Here is a 16290-nt window from a genome sequence, read left to right on the forward strand (position 1 = left end):
TGTAGCTTTCTTATCAATAACAGAAACAGAATGAATATATGTTCCAGGGCAAAAACCATGTTCAGTATTAGGAATATTAATGCAAAAAAAAGCAGAAAATTGCTGGGATGTCATCAGGTTCAAGCTTGAGCTGGAGAAAACCAGTAGGTGCTACTCCTTGAAAATCAGCAGTGCAGGATTGGCACCTCATGTTTTAGAGCCAGAATTACAGTGTAGTTCACCTGTGCCTGTGTTTGCAAATATTTAAGAAGCAGTTCAAAGCTTTATACAAGTACTCTGAAAAGATAGATCTGAACATATCTAAAAAAGTAAATGTCACTAGTACAAATTTTACATACCACTCAAATAACATCATCGCTGTCTCTCAAAACTGACATGAAGTTAATTTAACTCTCTCAATATAGAGCTACATCCCTCCATTCAGGGTGAAGATCTGGGAAAGTTTTGCATTCCAGGTGAAAGCATAGTACAAAAAAAGCCATATACCACAAACCAAATGCATAGCATCCATTGACAAAAAGAAAACAAGCACCTCTCAGCTCAAACCCTGCAAGTAATCCAGCAGGACAATAAAACTGGCAGTATAAACAGCAAAATTAGATAGCTTGCCTGTTTTTACTGGTGTACGTGTCAAAGCACTTCAAACTAAAATATTTAAGCAATCTGACCATTTTCCATCTGTTATATTTCTAAGAGGACTAACTGAAAGTTCATGTGGAAGTTCATCTTAAGTTCAAACATGTCATATCAGGTCATTTGCAAGCTAAAAGTTCATAGGAAGGTTAGAGTTTCTTTTTTTAAAAAGAGAAAGACTAGGGGCTAAGAGCAACAAGCTGACCTTATCAGACTGCCGTTTGGTTATGTTGCATGAGCAGAAGATTCACTGTACCATGTTATGTACTTTTTTACTCAAGCAAAATATTTTTTATGTTACCACATTTTCAGTTTTATCCCAATAAGTTTTTAATTTGAGGTTTTGATTGTTCTGAGCTTTAGAAAGACACTTGGCATTCTGTCACAAGTAAGTTTCATTAGAAGGAAAAAAACAGAATATAGATCCAGTAAAAGGCAAACTTTAAATGACTGTAGATAAAATTTTTTAAGCTGTCTTACTCAAATTACAGCTCTTTGAATCTGTTAAGCCTGGGGTTTCTTTTGTTTTCCTTTTGAAGGTAAATTCTGAACATACATTATATCCATCTTTAGTCTACTGGCTGTTAAGTATTCTAAGGATTGCAAATGGATTTTTTAAAAAAATATTCTCTAGTGGAAATCTTGTACCTAATCAATCATTCTTCTACCATGATCCACCTAAATGTCTAAGAAAAATGCCATTACCGAGTAGTGCTTTGGAAGATACAGCCTTTCATTGTTACCAACACTTCAAGTGCCCTAAGTAAAACCATGTACAAAGTATTTTTTTGAGAAAATAAATTTAGCTGCAGTGTAAAAAAACACTGAAATCATAGTGATAGTCTTAATGTTGTTCACACTGAATACACAGTTTAAGGAATTGACAGGTGCAAGACATGCACTAAAAAGTAAAGGAAAAGGAGCAATGATCGAAAATATAAAATAGTCAACCAGAAAGATAAATTAGATTATGTTTAAAACTTGTAAAGGAATTTCTAGCAGAAGTCCTTGAAAGTATCAGTTTAATACAGCATGACCCTAAGGAACTGATTTAATAAGAAATATGCAGAGACTACATGGAAATTAAAGCAGCTGCTTCTGTTTGATAACACACTTCATTGACACAGATATCTTTACATGAAAGAGGACTAACCTGGAATTTCTGTGATGGAAACCTGGGAAAAGTCACATGTAACATCTGGTAGAAGATAGCGCTGAGGATTGCCCAATTCATACACCAACTGCTCAGCTACAGTGCCAAAAGAGATTAGTCCCCCTGTGTCTGGTGGCTTGGAAAGTATAAAGTCTCCTTCAGAGGAACATTCTACAATGGGAAAGCCTATGTTGTGCCTAGAATATGAAAAACATTAAGGAAAAAACCCTATAAATACAAAGGGAAAGTGAAAAGAAATATTAACACCACACCAGAATTTCATACTAATGAATTAGCCCAATTAAGTAAAATCTGTCAAGAATTATAATTTATCTGCTTGTTTGGAAAGAAACATATACTGAAACAGAAGTCCTGAACAAACTGCTCAACTGAAATAGTACAAGGATTTAGTCTATTGTCTGGCAAAGAAATGCAGATATAACAAGAGATACCACTGGCAAACATGGATGTAGGGAAGGGAATGGAGAAGGACACCAACAGAAACAGTTCAAGTAAAAAGAAGCTGAAAGAATTAGAGGACTACGATGAAATATGCAAATTTCGAGTAAAATAAACCATGGTTAATTCTAGCCTCATTTGGCTACAGCAGCACACACGGCACGACAGTGAAGACATCTAAATACATCTTGCACTCTGGATTTGTAAAAAGGCAGTCAAAGCAGGAAGAACAAACTGTGCTGGGAACCTCAGAGACAAAGGGAAGTAGGAAACAGAAATAATCACACCTACAAAGGATAATTTCACATATTAATAATTAATTATACACAGGAAAGTAATAATCTGAAAACAGAAAGACATGAAAGTAAAGATCTTCAGCACACAGAAGACAGAACTAACAGAAAATTACAAAAAGAAAAGCAGTGAAATTACAGACATGTTCATAAATTAAAATATTCTTCTTCCACATTCTCACAAGCAAAATATACAAATAGTGATCAAATAACTCATAATAAGAGGCACATACTGGTCATTACAGCAGCAGGGCAGAGTTTTCAGGATTATGTGGACAAGACCCAGACATCTGCTTTTCTAGCTAAAAGGCTTTCATTTATTTACAGAGAATTTGTGCAAAATTAAGAACTCCAAACTTTTCAGAAGTACGTGAGAATTAAAATTAAGAGTGCAAAGAGTCTTCTGAAAAGTCTACCTGGCTCCTTTCCCTCTCACAGGATGCCCAAAATTTGTGCAAGTGTTCCACAACATAAAATGAAAACAAAAAGAAGAGTTAAGGAGATACAGTCCCTTGCAAAAGCTAAACTGTTCCAAAAGGGTCCTAATAATGAAAGGTGGTGAACTTTACCATGCTCATTTAAAGCCAATGACTTTCAGGTCTTTCATACAAAGTTAAAACCAGTTAATCTCTCCTTTTAATTATTTTTGGGTGGCAGCAGTAACAATGTGCTGAACATACAACTGAATTGGTTATCAGCAAAGGTTACACGAACACAGTTTGTATAACATAAATTCATAAATTCTGAAAGTAAGTAAGCAAAAATACCAGTGAATTCTTAAAGGGACATTTGTAAAAGCTCATGGGAGTTGGAGCAGATTCCTTATCATCAGGAATATTCAAACATAACTCCAGTATTTAAAAAAAAGGGGATTAAGACAAAAGACCTGTTACCAGAGATCAGCAACTTTTAACACTTATAGCAGACAAATTTGAGAAGTATGGTAGCTGGTGGACACCTAGAAAAGCCCACATCAAATCAGTTAAGATAATACTTCATTTGACTGGTCTTTGAACTATTTACACCACTAAAAAGATACAGGAAACAAAAAAAGCCCACTCTAGCAAATGCAAAGAATTTAATGGAATAAACACTTTCATATACAGGGTATTGTAGTGGAGGGGGGGTGGTTTGAGGGGAAGAGGAGAGGGAAAAGATGGTAGTAGAAGTATGTAATATTCAAAATTTTGAAGTGTGACATAGAAAAAAAAACAACACCCAAAGAACCCCTTAATTCTTGATCTGGAACACTAACATATGGTAGCAGACTAATGTGTAATTATCCTCATTTTAGATGCAAGGAGACACACAAAGGAAGCATCATCATTTGCCCAGTTTAACAAAGCAGGATCAGTGACTGAACAAGACTAGAATTAAGAAGCTTTTGCCCTCTCAGTTCCACGTTTGTGCTCTTGACCCTACCACCTATCTGTCCTGTCTTAAGGCAACAGTATCAAGTGCCCTGCTTCCAGGCTCAAGGCACCTTATTCAGATCAGGTAGCCAAAAGAGACACCACTCGCAGGAAAACAGATCCCCCAGAGCAGTCCATCGCCCTGCACTGACAGCCAGCGTCCCTGCTGCAGCCCACTGTGATCTCAGGCATCAGCACACACAACTCTTACAGTACTCCCCAGCAATCTGTTTCGAAGGAAGAGCTGTAGACACTCAACTTCCTACTCTGAACCACTGAGTCTACTAACATTGATCCAATTTCATTTTGCCCAACGTGCACCCTCAAAACCCCTTGGAAAACAAACCCCAAATACAATAACAAGACAAAGTGAGACATTTCACCCCCGAATATGGTCAAAATACAGCAGGATATTGTTCCCCCCTCAGGGAACACTACCACCTAATGAACTTTTGTGTATGGCCAGTTCATTGAAGATGTGTGCTCCCCAGGTTATGCCAGCCCTGAAAGCTTCCCTCACCTTTTTAACAATTCACAACATAGGGATGCAATGATCTGGGTAAGAAGACCCTGGATTCTACCTGTCTCGTAACTGGGTGACTGTGAAAATAAAACACCCAGTCCTATCTTATAGCAGATGGCAGTAATAACACGCATTAACTTACACACTTAAGACAAAAACCTATTTTGTAAATTGCTACAGGACGTTACTTAAAATTAATTTTCACCTTGGAAATAAATTGGTCTGTCACTCCTGCAATACAGTCAAATGACAGCTACTTAAACCTGGCATAAAGAACTCCTTAGCACTCCTGCCTGGCTCAGGTATACCACAGGCAGCATAGTCACACCATCATACTGACCAGCACCTCCACTTTTAAAATATTGAGTCTTCACCTGATTAACTTGTAGGTTTTGCTGAATGACTACACAACCTATGACATCTGCTCTGTGGGAAACATGCCAACCTCAGGCTGTCCATAACCCATAGCCAAGCTGTACTTTTGTATAGTGCAGCAGGGGAGCAACTACAGAACTATGAATTTTAGCAGCAACTACAGTCATGGCCTCTAAAGGTACCTTGGCAAAGTGTCATCCTTCAACAATAAAATAATTGCATCAGTTTAGTGACAAAATCCCTATGCAAGATGAGGCAGTAGCAAGCAATGGAAACAATTCTGAAAGGCAACTAATACAATTAATTCTAATTAAATTATATAAATTAATAAAATACAGTACTAGAGATAAATATCAAGTACTAGTTTAAAAATATTTAAGCAATTCTTTCAGCACAGGGTCAATATAAAGAAGTAAAACGCATCAATTTGTGAGAGATGATAACTAGCATTCTTTAATCCAAACGGTCCATTTCAGGTTGCATGTTTGCTACTTAGCAAGTAAATATATTATATTCTATATAAAGGTATATATAATATAGACACTAATAAACCAGAGCACTGAATGAGACCAAGCTAAGATTACACCTCAGAAAACCCCTCCAAACTGGGCCTAGATAGGAGTTAACAGTTAAAGCAGGTCTTAGTGAAGACTACAGCACAAGTATAACCAAGTTACAAAACTGGTTTTGCTGCTGAAGCCTCCATCTCATCAACCTTCTCTTACAGCAATCAAAAATCTGAGTTTTCTGTCAAGTTCTCTGCCTGCCAACAACTTACTCTTGGATTAATTTTTTCCATATAAAATGTTGTTTTTTTTCTTCAGCTTTGGCTTTCAGAGATGTTACAGTTTAGGGGCATGTCACAGGTGATAAATTAAGCTGTCTAAGCAAGGATCTCCTCCCTGTCTACTCTGGGACACTATTCAGAAGCCTCTGAGGAGCCATCAAGACAAACTTCCTCCTTGTTTTGCCATACTTCTTACACCATTTGCATTACAAGGAAAGTGAAATCCATGACCAGTACTTTGGCTCAGGGAGAGAGACATTGCTTGAGACAGGACACGTATTTCTCCCCTCAAAAGTGTCAAATCCCTCAAGTACCTCATTCTAGCCACTACTGCTCAATGAAGATTACTGGCATCAGAAGATGGGACAGGGAGTGTAGCACACTTACTTGCAGGGGAAGTTGCTGCGAGAATGAAAGCAAAACCCCAGAGCAATGCACAGTGGAAGTGAACCAGGATCCAAGTAAGCTGTGGTATGAACTTTTAGCTTTACAGTTGCCTGAGACGTGACTCAGTGAATGTCACACCAAGGAGAGCTCTGAGTCAAGCTTCTCAACTCCTTAGCTATGTATTTTAACCAGAATGCTACCAGGCAAAAACCAGAAGCTCCTACCACTTCTAGCGGTGTTTTGACAACAGGTTCAAAACTGATAGTACATCACGCAAGATCAGCACAAACTTATAAAGTAAAGGTATAAGCATCTCTCTACGTGTAGGTACCAAAGTGTTTCCTAACATGCAATTCTGCTTTAGGCAAGACTTACTGATTGCCTCATTTCTCCCCTCTGATGAGGGCATTTCAGACTGTGTCTTCTACCTCAACTTCTAACGGTCAGACAATTTCAGGCTACACAGACCAGCTGCCTGGTGTTCTCAACTGCCTGGAACAGATGGTGCTACAGGGAAAAAAAAAAAAAACCACAATCCACGCTGCTGAATGGGACTTGCATGCTGGATTTTGTTCTAGTCCCAAATTCAGAAATCTGGATCCAGCCCTTAAGAGACTACAGCTATTGACTTACCCTTTTGGTCATCCCAGGCCAGAGGATTATGCAGTCTCAACCACTGTACACTCCTGGCTTAGGGCAAAATATCAGTGTTTATCATCTCCTCAAAATGATAACTCTACTGATCAGACTTAGTTTATTCTCTCCTGCATTTCAAAACAAAACAAAACAATGTACTAATCACCCACTGGCACTAAATAATAGCAAGAGACAACAACGTCTGGGGAAAAATGAAATTAAATAAATAGAGAGTTGTGAATTATCAATGTAGTTCTGGCAGTACAGTTCATTTTCACACATGGCATGAATTCCCCACTGGAAGCTGTAGACAATGTAATGTAACGTCTGGTAATAGACATTAAATAGGGAGCAGTGATGTATTATCACTTCTGCTGACCCTCTACTGATGTGCATTGCTGTATAAATAACAGAAAAATAAGTGCATTTTTTGATAACACTAACTTAAAATCAGAATTAAAGAATGCATATTACTCTTTCTATTGACTATGAACTAATGGTTTCTTGCACTATCTCTGCTAAACACCAGAGAATCCACACAAGAGAAGAGTAAAGCACCCACCTTCGCACTGGAAAAATAAACAGCACCTATCCTCTCTACCTGTCTTCATGAAAACTGGACAAAGCCTTACAGCTTCAAGATTGCCACCTGTAAGTCAAATGCACTAAGGAGATACACACAGCACAAATCCCAGTGCCTTAAGTGAACACAAAGCAAGTAAGTTTGGCTTCTATCAACTAAAGTAACTTGGAGAGTCACAAGCTGGAACATGCACTTCACTTGTTTTACATTAAAAACTTACTTTAAGGAGACAGCAAAGGAAATGAAAGAATAGCTTAGGTTTTAATAATTAACCATAAAATGGACACAATATACCCTCACAAATATTTTCGAGATTTAAAGCACCCTTTTGCAGTGGAATTGAGTTCCCAGAAGTATCTGCATCAAACATTTCAAGAAAATTAAAAACAAACAAACAACACCCCCCAACCCCAGAACATCAAAAACAAACCAACTGAACTATGTTGGATGAATAAATTGGATTCAATCCAGTGCCTCAGTACTCACTGAGACATGATACTATATGCATAGAATGTAAGCTCTAACTTGCCTGGCTTAATTTAGATCAATTAAAGTACTCTTGTTTACAGAGTTAATTATTTTTGCTTATGCATAAACAATAAACAGATAAGATTTATAAACTTGAAATGCAGCAAATTCTTTGGGCTTTGTTTACAAGTTAGAAAAAATCATACCCATCAGTCCTTCTGAGACAGAAGAGCCACAAGGATTACTGTTCTTTGAGAGAAAAAAAAAACCCAAAGACAGTAAAAAATAAAAATGACCTCAGTTGGAGGCTAATGAAGCTCACCCTGTACAGTAAGGAGTGAGGAGGAGAGAGGCTGCCCTCCAGTGTTCAGTTACCACACCAGTAATTGCAAGGGATGGGTTTTCTGCTCTTGGGCTGCACAAAAGCACTCATGGAGTGGGAAACTCATATGAGAAAGGCACATTAATGATAAACACAGATTTAACTTGTCTTCTCTCCCCTCCTATTTACTGATTTAATTGAGCTGGTTTGGATTTAACATTAGGTACCACAGACACATTGATTTATTGAGATCTGAATTATTTTCACTTATTTTTAGGAGGCTGCTAAAAATGTCATTTTTTCTAAAGGAGGGAGAAATCATTAATAGACACAATCAAGTAACTTCTGCAAACTCTGTCAGAGCTCTGTTGACCTATTTGCACTATAGACTGCAGGTATGGCATGTTCTGGTCACTGAGACACCATGTTATTATTGTACATTATTATGAATGCATTATCTGCACGCACTGAAAGCGGATTCAGACTGTCTAAACAATGAAAGCCCCAAGCCAGCAAATTTACTAAACTATTAAATGGGAAACACATTTTTCTGCATCCCAAGAGTTTTCATAATATCTGCCCTCCATGCTTTTGGGCCTAAATATAGCAAACTACTATTTGTCAGGAAGCCAATATCTATCCAAATAATCTTCTCCCTGCCTTCCTTCTCCCCATATTCTAAGTGGATGTGCTAGATCACAATTCCACTTCAGTTAGTGAAATGGATCTCCACTCTACATCTCAAAACTTAAAATCAAAGCTCACACATTATTCTGGTTTTGACTGGTTTTAGCAGCTTATCATACAGGCTGATGTGTCACATTATTTTATTTCAAGAATTTCATCAATTACATGTCTAAGACTCAAAAACTGCAAACAAACTGATTCGTTTTAGGGCACCGTGATCAATTCTTGAGCGGACTTAAACTGAAGGTAAACAAGTAACTGTTACATTAGCACAAATACAGTCAGGTATGGTTTCAGGGTATGTATATATATTGCTGGGGACAAGGCTAACAGAGCAGTATCAGCTGTTAAATGTCTATGTTCTTTAACAGAGATTCAATTCAGCATCAGTCAGCTCTAAGCCACAAGTCTACTATGATTTTAGACAAAGTCCTGTGATTTTACAGATACAAAACTATTAGCTATGCATATTTGTGTACATAAACTCATCTGTAAAATGAGCTACTCCCACTCCAATAGCTCACAATAACTTCATATATTCAAGCTTCTTTTCCTTTTTAAAGCCAGATTGACACTCCTCACAGCAAAATCCTGAAAAATAAAGACCTATCAAACATCTTAATAAGAAAATTAGTATTCTGTTTTTTCACTTTGATTCCTTTATAAAGCAAGGTCTTCTGGAGTCACAGTTACAGAAGATTTTAAGAAGTTCCATAATGCAGCATAATTAAATTATTGGGAGAGACATCAGAATAGGAATTGCAAATTTCCAAACCAAACTTGTTACTATAAACTCTCTCCTTTGATTTCCTATAGAATACAACAGTGAAGAGCAAGTGCAGTTTGCTCAGTAGGCTTCCAGTAGGTGAGCAGAAATGTCCAATCCTGTTTGCTTCAATGCTATACCTGCATTCACCTTTAATCAGCAGTGCTCAGGAACTCAGAAAAGCAGCACACATCTTTTAGGATCACACTGTGAGTAAGAAGCAGGCATGTCAAGAAGAAAAAATCCAGGCAGCCCTATGGCTCTTCAGACAGCAGGGCACAGTCCTGCTGGGTCACCCACCCGGACCAGAGTCAGCCTGGCAGCAGGAACATGCTGTGTTAAAGCACTCTTCTCTCCTGCACCTCCCTGCTGCTCTTCAGCCCTCTCCTCCATCACACAGAAGAGCTGCCTTTCTCATGATACTGCACAGGACAAGACCCCTCCCTCTCATCCCAATAAATACAGAAGTAACTACAGCCAGAACTATGCAGAAAATATGTTCCCCAAGTACTTTTAAACTACTGTTAAAAACAAGTTGGTAAACAGGCAGACCCTCAGTGGGCAGAACAACACACCTACGTGTAACTCTAATTCAATAGTTCTGAACACAAGACACACACAGAGCTTTTTGAAAGGACTGACCATACAACACATTTGTGTTCATCAGGTTATTCAGCAGGACAGAACTATGGCACATATTCATACCTACCAAAGCAAATTATGTGAAATTTTTGACCAGCAAGCATCTCTGATTTAAGTGAAGACTACTGTAACAGTATCCAAAATATCAATATTGTCTTTTTCAATACCATCATACATGAAAGTCAATAATAAATCGTTTCAAAAAGCAGAGGATACTGCAGGAAACAGGAAAAATAGTTTTGAAGGAAAAAAAAACAATCAAAGGGCTAATTTATTTTTCAAAATCTGCAGAAGTTAACAAAAGAAAGACCCTATCTGACCAAAAAGGAGAACTTCAGAAGGGAAAAGAGAACTTCTAGAAAAGTAATGTTCAGGTGGCAAAATATCAAGAGGCCCGTATTGTGTCCCTAAAAAGAGAAGGGTAGAAGCAGTTTTCACAACACAGATACAAGCAGAAAGCCTCATCTTTGGTCCACTACAAACATGCATGTTGGAATCAAGTTTACCTACCAGTCTGGTACTGTGTGCCAATCAGTGAATATTCCACCTGTACACTGAGCACCACATTCAATGAGATGACCTGCAAGACTGGCAAAATGGCATTAAAGCAACTAAGTATAATGCAAAATCAATTTTTACAAATCCAGCTTTAAAATACAATGGAAATAGAGCTAAATAACAAAACATGCTATTTTCCTCCACAACTATCTAATACAATTATGAATTATACACTAAGCATAACAAGGGATCCTGAAAGATAAATAGAGTGTTTAAAGGACAAACTTTTACAAGAATTTTCCTACAAAAAATGAATACCTAGAAGATTACCTCACACCTAAAACCAAGGTTTTCTTAGTAATTTCAAATCTTGATCTAAATTCAGTATCTTCATAGTCTGCGCTATGTGTAACTAAATAGACAAAGACCATTTTTAAATGAAGAGACAAAAAAATCTCACCTCCATGTATTATGAATTCACCACAATGTATTGTGATTATGTATTACTATTTTCAAATTTTGATTGCAATAGTTGATAAATATTCAACAGATTTATGGGGAAAATCTTCATCTCTATCATCCCCAAGTCAGTGGAGCCTGAATGAATTCCTCTCCACATTTTTTCTCAAGCAGAGGTTCAAGAACACTAACACTAGGGTGTGCTCAGGCTAAGTAATCACTCTTCTACAAGGACCTCAATTCAGATACATGATGCACAATGTTAAATTAGGTGGCATGATTTTACCCCTTTCTGAATCAGGTTCCTAACCTTAGGACTACAACAAGGATTTGTAAGTGGGAGCACTGACACTGAGCTTAAACAAAACAATACCAGGATGCTACCTTCTGTCCAAACCTGCTTTTGTGCATCTTTCAGAGTAAGCCCTCCAACCACCCCAACTATCAACAGTGGCAGCCAAACAGAGAACCCTGGGAATCAGTGGCCTGTACTATAAGATTTCATCTCTCGACACAAAATGAACGGCAAGAGAAAGTTAAGCTGTTAAATAAAAAAAAAATCTTTCAACCCTTTCTTCCTTTTCTTATATTAAGCTGGTTCCAGAATAAGTTTCTGTAATTTCAATTCCAAGAGAGAGTAGTAAGTGAGCCTTGAAAAAGAACTCGAAACCTAACAAGAACATGCAAATAAATTAATGCAATGGTAATATGAAAAATTAGCATGTGCTGAAAAAGTTGGTATTTTGACATTATGATATGAAATATAGATTTACCCCATTTCTTATATCATTTACCTTCCTGCAGCTAGCAAGTCATAGTCATCTCTATTCCATCCAAACTAGAAGAAAAACACAAATATTTTAAATACATAGAAGTTTCATACAGCACAAAAAACTGCATACAGTATGTTCGTTGCTTTGAATAACAGTGCATTGGATATATTTTAAATCTAAATAACAATAATTGGCAGGCACTGTACATGGATTTGAGTTCCTATACAGCAAATTACCAAAAAAAAAAAACAAACTGACACATTTCAGTTTTGCTACTATTGATACATCCCAACAAATTTAAACGCTGAAAACCGTACCTCTTCAAAAAAACTGGAAGTGCAACACCCATATTACTAAAAACTGCACAACCTACAGGTTGAAAAGTATAGTACCTATCTTGTGTCACCTGGACAAACCACTGCTTGTCTTCAACTTTTGAAAATTATCAGTTCCTGGAGTACTACCAGTCACCCTCAAAAACTGGAAGTATGCTTTCTGTTTAACTGGAAGTTTTAGCTAGAATCTTTTCCCTGAGTCCAACCTGCAAGCAATACAACAATTGACTCTTATTTAGCACTTTGCAGAAATCTTCCTAAAACCCTTCCTAAATAAATTAGATAAGGTCTCTCTGGAGTAGGTAATTCACACTGACAGTTATTTTGAGACTGTAAACAACTAGGAATAATATAGGAAGTCATAACGGAAATTATAAATGGAAAATTAATTAGGCAGTGTTTGACATGCATGAAGTCAAAAGAGTATGATGTCTTAGAAAGTATGTTTTTAACTACACACATACCTTCCTATTTTTAAATATGCACCAAAAGAAAGCTTCTATATTTCACCATGTGTGATCCTTCACAAAAATTCATGAAAACCTATTAAAAACACTCCAGAAAACTACACACCATGCTTGTATAATTTTTTGAATTTCAAGGAATTTCAGAAATGTTGTATTGAAACTTGACTACTTTAAACAAAACTGCTTACTCACTGAACAAAAAACCCCGGTGTTTTAAACCACCTCAAACGCTACCCCCCAACCAGAGTGAGCTCTACTATCAACACTCTGTGGTAAAGAAAAATATACTTGCACACCAAAACTTGCAGAAAGGCTTGGGAAAAAAACCCAAAACAAATGGTAAGAGTGAAATACTGTTGAAACAGGCTAAGACTTCCTAAATTTCACCCATGCTTTCCAGCTTAATGGTATACAAGTTAACAAATATGCCTGCTATCAATTTAGGAGAAGTGGAAGCTGACAACTTTTCATGCACATAAAAAAATACAGATACTTGTCGTCCTGATTTTTTAAGATTTTCTAAAGCCTTCTGAGTTTACATTCTTGTAGAGAACTTTCTCACGCAACTTTCTGTGAACAACCTATTGTTTTGCATTCTTTCATAGAGGTGAAGAAATTTGATAGACTGGTAGTTTGTCCAGTGTCGTTGGAGAGGTGGCGCGTTCACCCTCCAATCCATTGGCACCTTTTGAGAACTATAAATGACTGGAGTCAGAGGAAATAAATTAGTCTCTTCATCGTGACCTTAGCTGTGGTGCATCTTTTCTTTTTTTGTGTCCTCTGGTGACAGATACTCATTATTTTTAATTTAGTATCTACATTTTCATAAGGAACAAAAATTGTCTGATAACGACTGCTGAATATTCACTCACATATATTCCTTAGCATACAGAAATTAACTTGTACTTACAGAATGAATGAGTGGTCCCAAGACAATCCCGCTGTCAACACATCTGCCCGTCACAACAATATCAGCTCCAAGGTCTAGAGCTCTGCTTATTGGTCTTGCTCTAAAAATGACAAAACACAGCAGCAAGTACTTTTGTGTTTCAAAGCATCATTTAAAAAACAGCTCCGACACACACAGCCTAAAAAACACTGAAATTGCCTAGGAAATCAGTAAAATCTACTTTAACAACCAATTTGTCATTAGGTATGTACATCAAGTGTGTTTTAAAGAGCAGTCATCAGGGCACTATCAAATTCAGGCACCTAAATAACCTAACTGAAACACTTCTCATAACATCCACAGAATCTTTCTTGAAGAAAGCACAGAGAGGGACATTTTTATCATCCATTACAGAAAAGAGTGCTTTTCAGAGATTCATTAACTATTTAATTTTTAGATGAGTGTATAAAGATGAACATTCTTTAGGGATACAGCCTGGTGACTTAGCCCACCAATTTTAAACCTTTCAGGTCAATTACCTAAGTGATTTAAGAACTCGCAATATTGTGCAACTTCAAGAGCGCTGTGCAAGAACGGGATCACCAGGATCATCAACTGGAAGGGAGTATGTGACCACTGTCTCATCACTCACTCCTTCCCCATTACTACACCTGATTAACATTTATTCATTTCAAGTGGATGGTGACAATGAAAACTCAACTTCACAAAGAGGTAGCTAGAACACCTGCATTCACAGACTTATGGAAACCCTAAGTATGATAAAGGAGGGAAGGGAGATCTTTCAAAACAAGTGACCATCCTGAAAAACTGGTTTCCAAAATTTCAAGAGTACAAAGCCTGGCACAGAGTTCAGAGCAAGCAAACCTCCCACAGCACTAAATACATCCCAGTACTCGAATTCCTTGTTTGCACTTCTCTAGTTACAACATAGTAAACTACTCCATTCTGCAACAGAATACTCAGCATATGAAAAAGCATTTTTGCAGTTGTTGTGAGTGAACTAAAGCTGTTTTGGCTTGAACTAAAACCTGATGATTCACAGATGGTGCACTGCTAAGTAGTCATAACTTACAAGGTTATAACTAGAACTTATCTACAAGTTACAAACATTTTTTTTTCTGGTTGCCTGAATAATTTAAAGATGAACCTCATATACTAAGTGGTTCTAACTGCAAAGTAAAACAAATTTGTGTATTCAATACATTAAATTTAGTTGCTCATAATAAAATATATCATACTAAAATAACTCACCCAAGATACACATTCATGCTGTGAATATTCTCTGGAAATTGGTTGCCACTCTCTAAATCAGTGATACCAGCTCCTTTTAAGTTCTCTTTCTGTTAGAAAAGAAGCAGAACACACAAGCAATGAGTATTTTGAAGTTTCTACTGTAAGCCTCTCATTAGTATCAAACAATAGATCCACTTAATAGCAACTCTAAGCCAAGTATAATTATTAAAAGTATTGATAATACCAATCAGTTGAATGGCTAAAAGCCTTAGATACACTTTTAACCACAAATTTTCCAGCATGCAGAAAATTAAGGTAGTCTTTAAAGAATATCATGTTCATTTATGTATGACTAACAACAATGAACTGGTGTATTTCCTAGGCTTTAAATGGCCTTTAATTGCTGTAGGACTAAATAAATCAAACCCTGTAAACAGAAATGTACCTGCCACATCTGCAATGGTGTCATGGCCATTAACAAGGTTAATCCTGGAGCTTCATACAGTACTTAGAATAAGTTGTGTTTCCAGAAAAGTAGGTGGGGGGAGGGTGTGTTTTCGACCATGAATTAGGCATTAGCTTGGCAATCCAGTGGACTGAGGGGACAGTGACTGCATAGACACAATGTAAACTGTAAATACTAATTTACAGGTGGGATCTGTAGTGTGGGGAAAAAAAACGGCCTTCCACTCTGAACTAATTTGGTATTCTATGTTAATGATTTAAATCATCCAAACCACAAATAACATTTACCATGTTTCATGTATCAACAGTTGAAGTTGTCTGTAGACCACAAAAGTTGTGTCTTTTTTGCTCCTGTAGGTTATGTACTGGCAACAGCACAGAAGACAATGCAATTCAGATCAGACATGTCCATAACAAGCTAAAATAACAACCACTGCTGCACCACTAATGAAATTCTGGCCCACAGACCATAATTTCAGTACAGCAGAAGCTTCTTAAGAGGACATCCAAGCACCACACATAACTTGCAAATAAAGAATCTTACTTGATGATCTTCCACATTCAAGAGCATGCAAGGGGTAACAGATCCTATGCAGATAGATAATTTTCCAAGTTACAGGCAGATCTAACCACAGTGCAAACCTCTCCTCTGTTAACTACTATTATGTATAAACTCTTTTCCCAGTAGCTTTTCAGGCATGGCCAACATCTTTTGCAGATTTCATAGATAAAGTGTAATTCTTTAAGTAAAAAAAACCCAGGTGTTTAATCTTTCAATTTTTTTTTTTAATATTTAAACTTCAATCCTCTCACTTAACCTTACCTTACCAGCCGTAAACTAATTACTTAAAACAAAAAAAACCCAGCTATCTATAAACAAAGTAACATCAGGAAATGCCTGTAAACCACTAAAAAAGCTAGAAGGGATAAACATTTGAATGTGTGGTAGCTACACCATAGTCAGAAGAATTAACAGGCATGATTATCTAGTTTAGACAGAAGCAGAAACAGCATGTAATAGCTT

The 16290-nt window shown here is 37.0% G+C and overlaps 1 protein-coding gene across 1 annotated transcript in view; it reads right to left on the reverse strand.

Moving 5' to 3' along the window:
* The window catches only part of LOC137473313 (uncharacterized), a 58298-nt gene that overhangs the window by 39237 nt on the left and 2771 nt on the right, over positions 1-16290 (reverse strand). The window contains exons 5-9 of the mRNA XM_068189195.1: positions 14820-14908; positions 13569-13668; positions 11878-11921; positions 10637-10714; positions 1787-1983 (exon numbers count right to left, since the gene is read on the reverse strand). Coding sequence (XP_068045296.1) covers positions 1787-1983; positions 10637-10714; positions 11878-11921; positions 13569-13668; positions 14820-14908 — 508 coding nt within the window. The remainder of the gene's footprint in view (positions 1-1786; positions 1984-10636; positions 10715-11877; positions 11922-13568; positions 13669-14819; positions 14909-16290) is intronic.

The sequence above is a fragment of the Anomalospiza imberbis genome, chromosome 4, assembly GCF_031753505.1.
Source record: "Anomalospiza imberbis isolate Cuckoo-Finch-1a 21T00152 chromosome 4, ASM3175350v1, whole genome shotgun sequence".
In the NCBI taxonomy this organism is placed as follows: Eukaryota; Metazoa; Chordata; class Aves; order Passeriformes; family Viduidae; genus Anomalospiza; species Anomalospiza imberbis.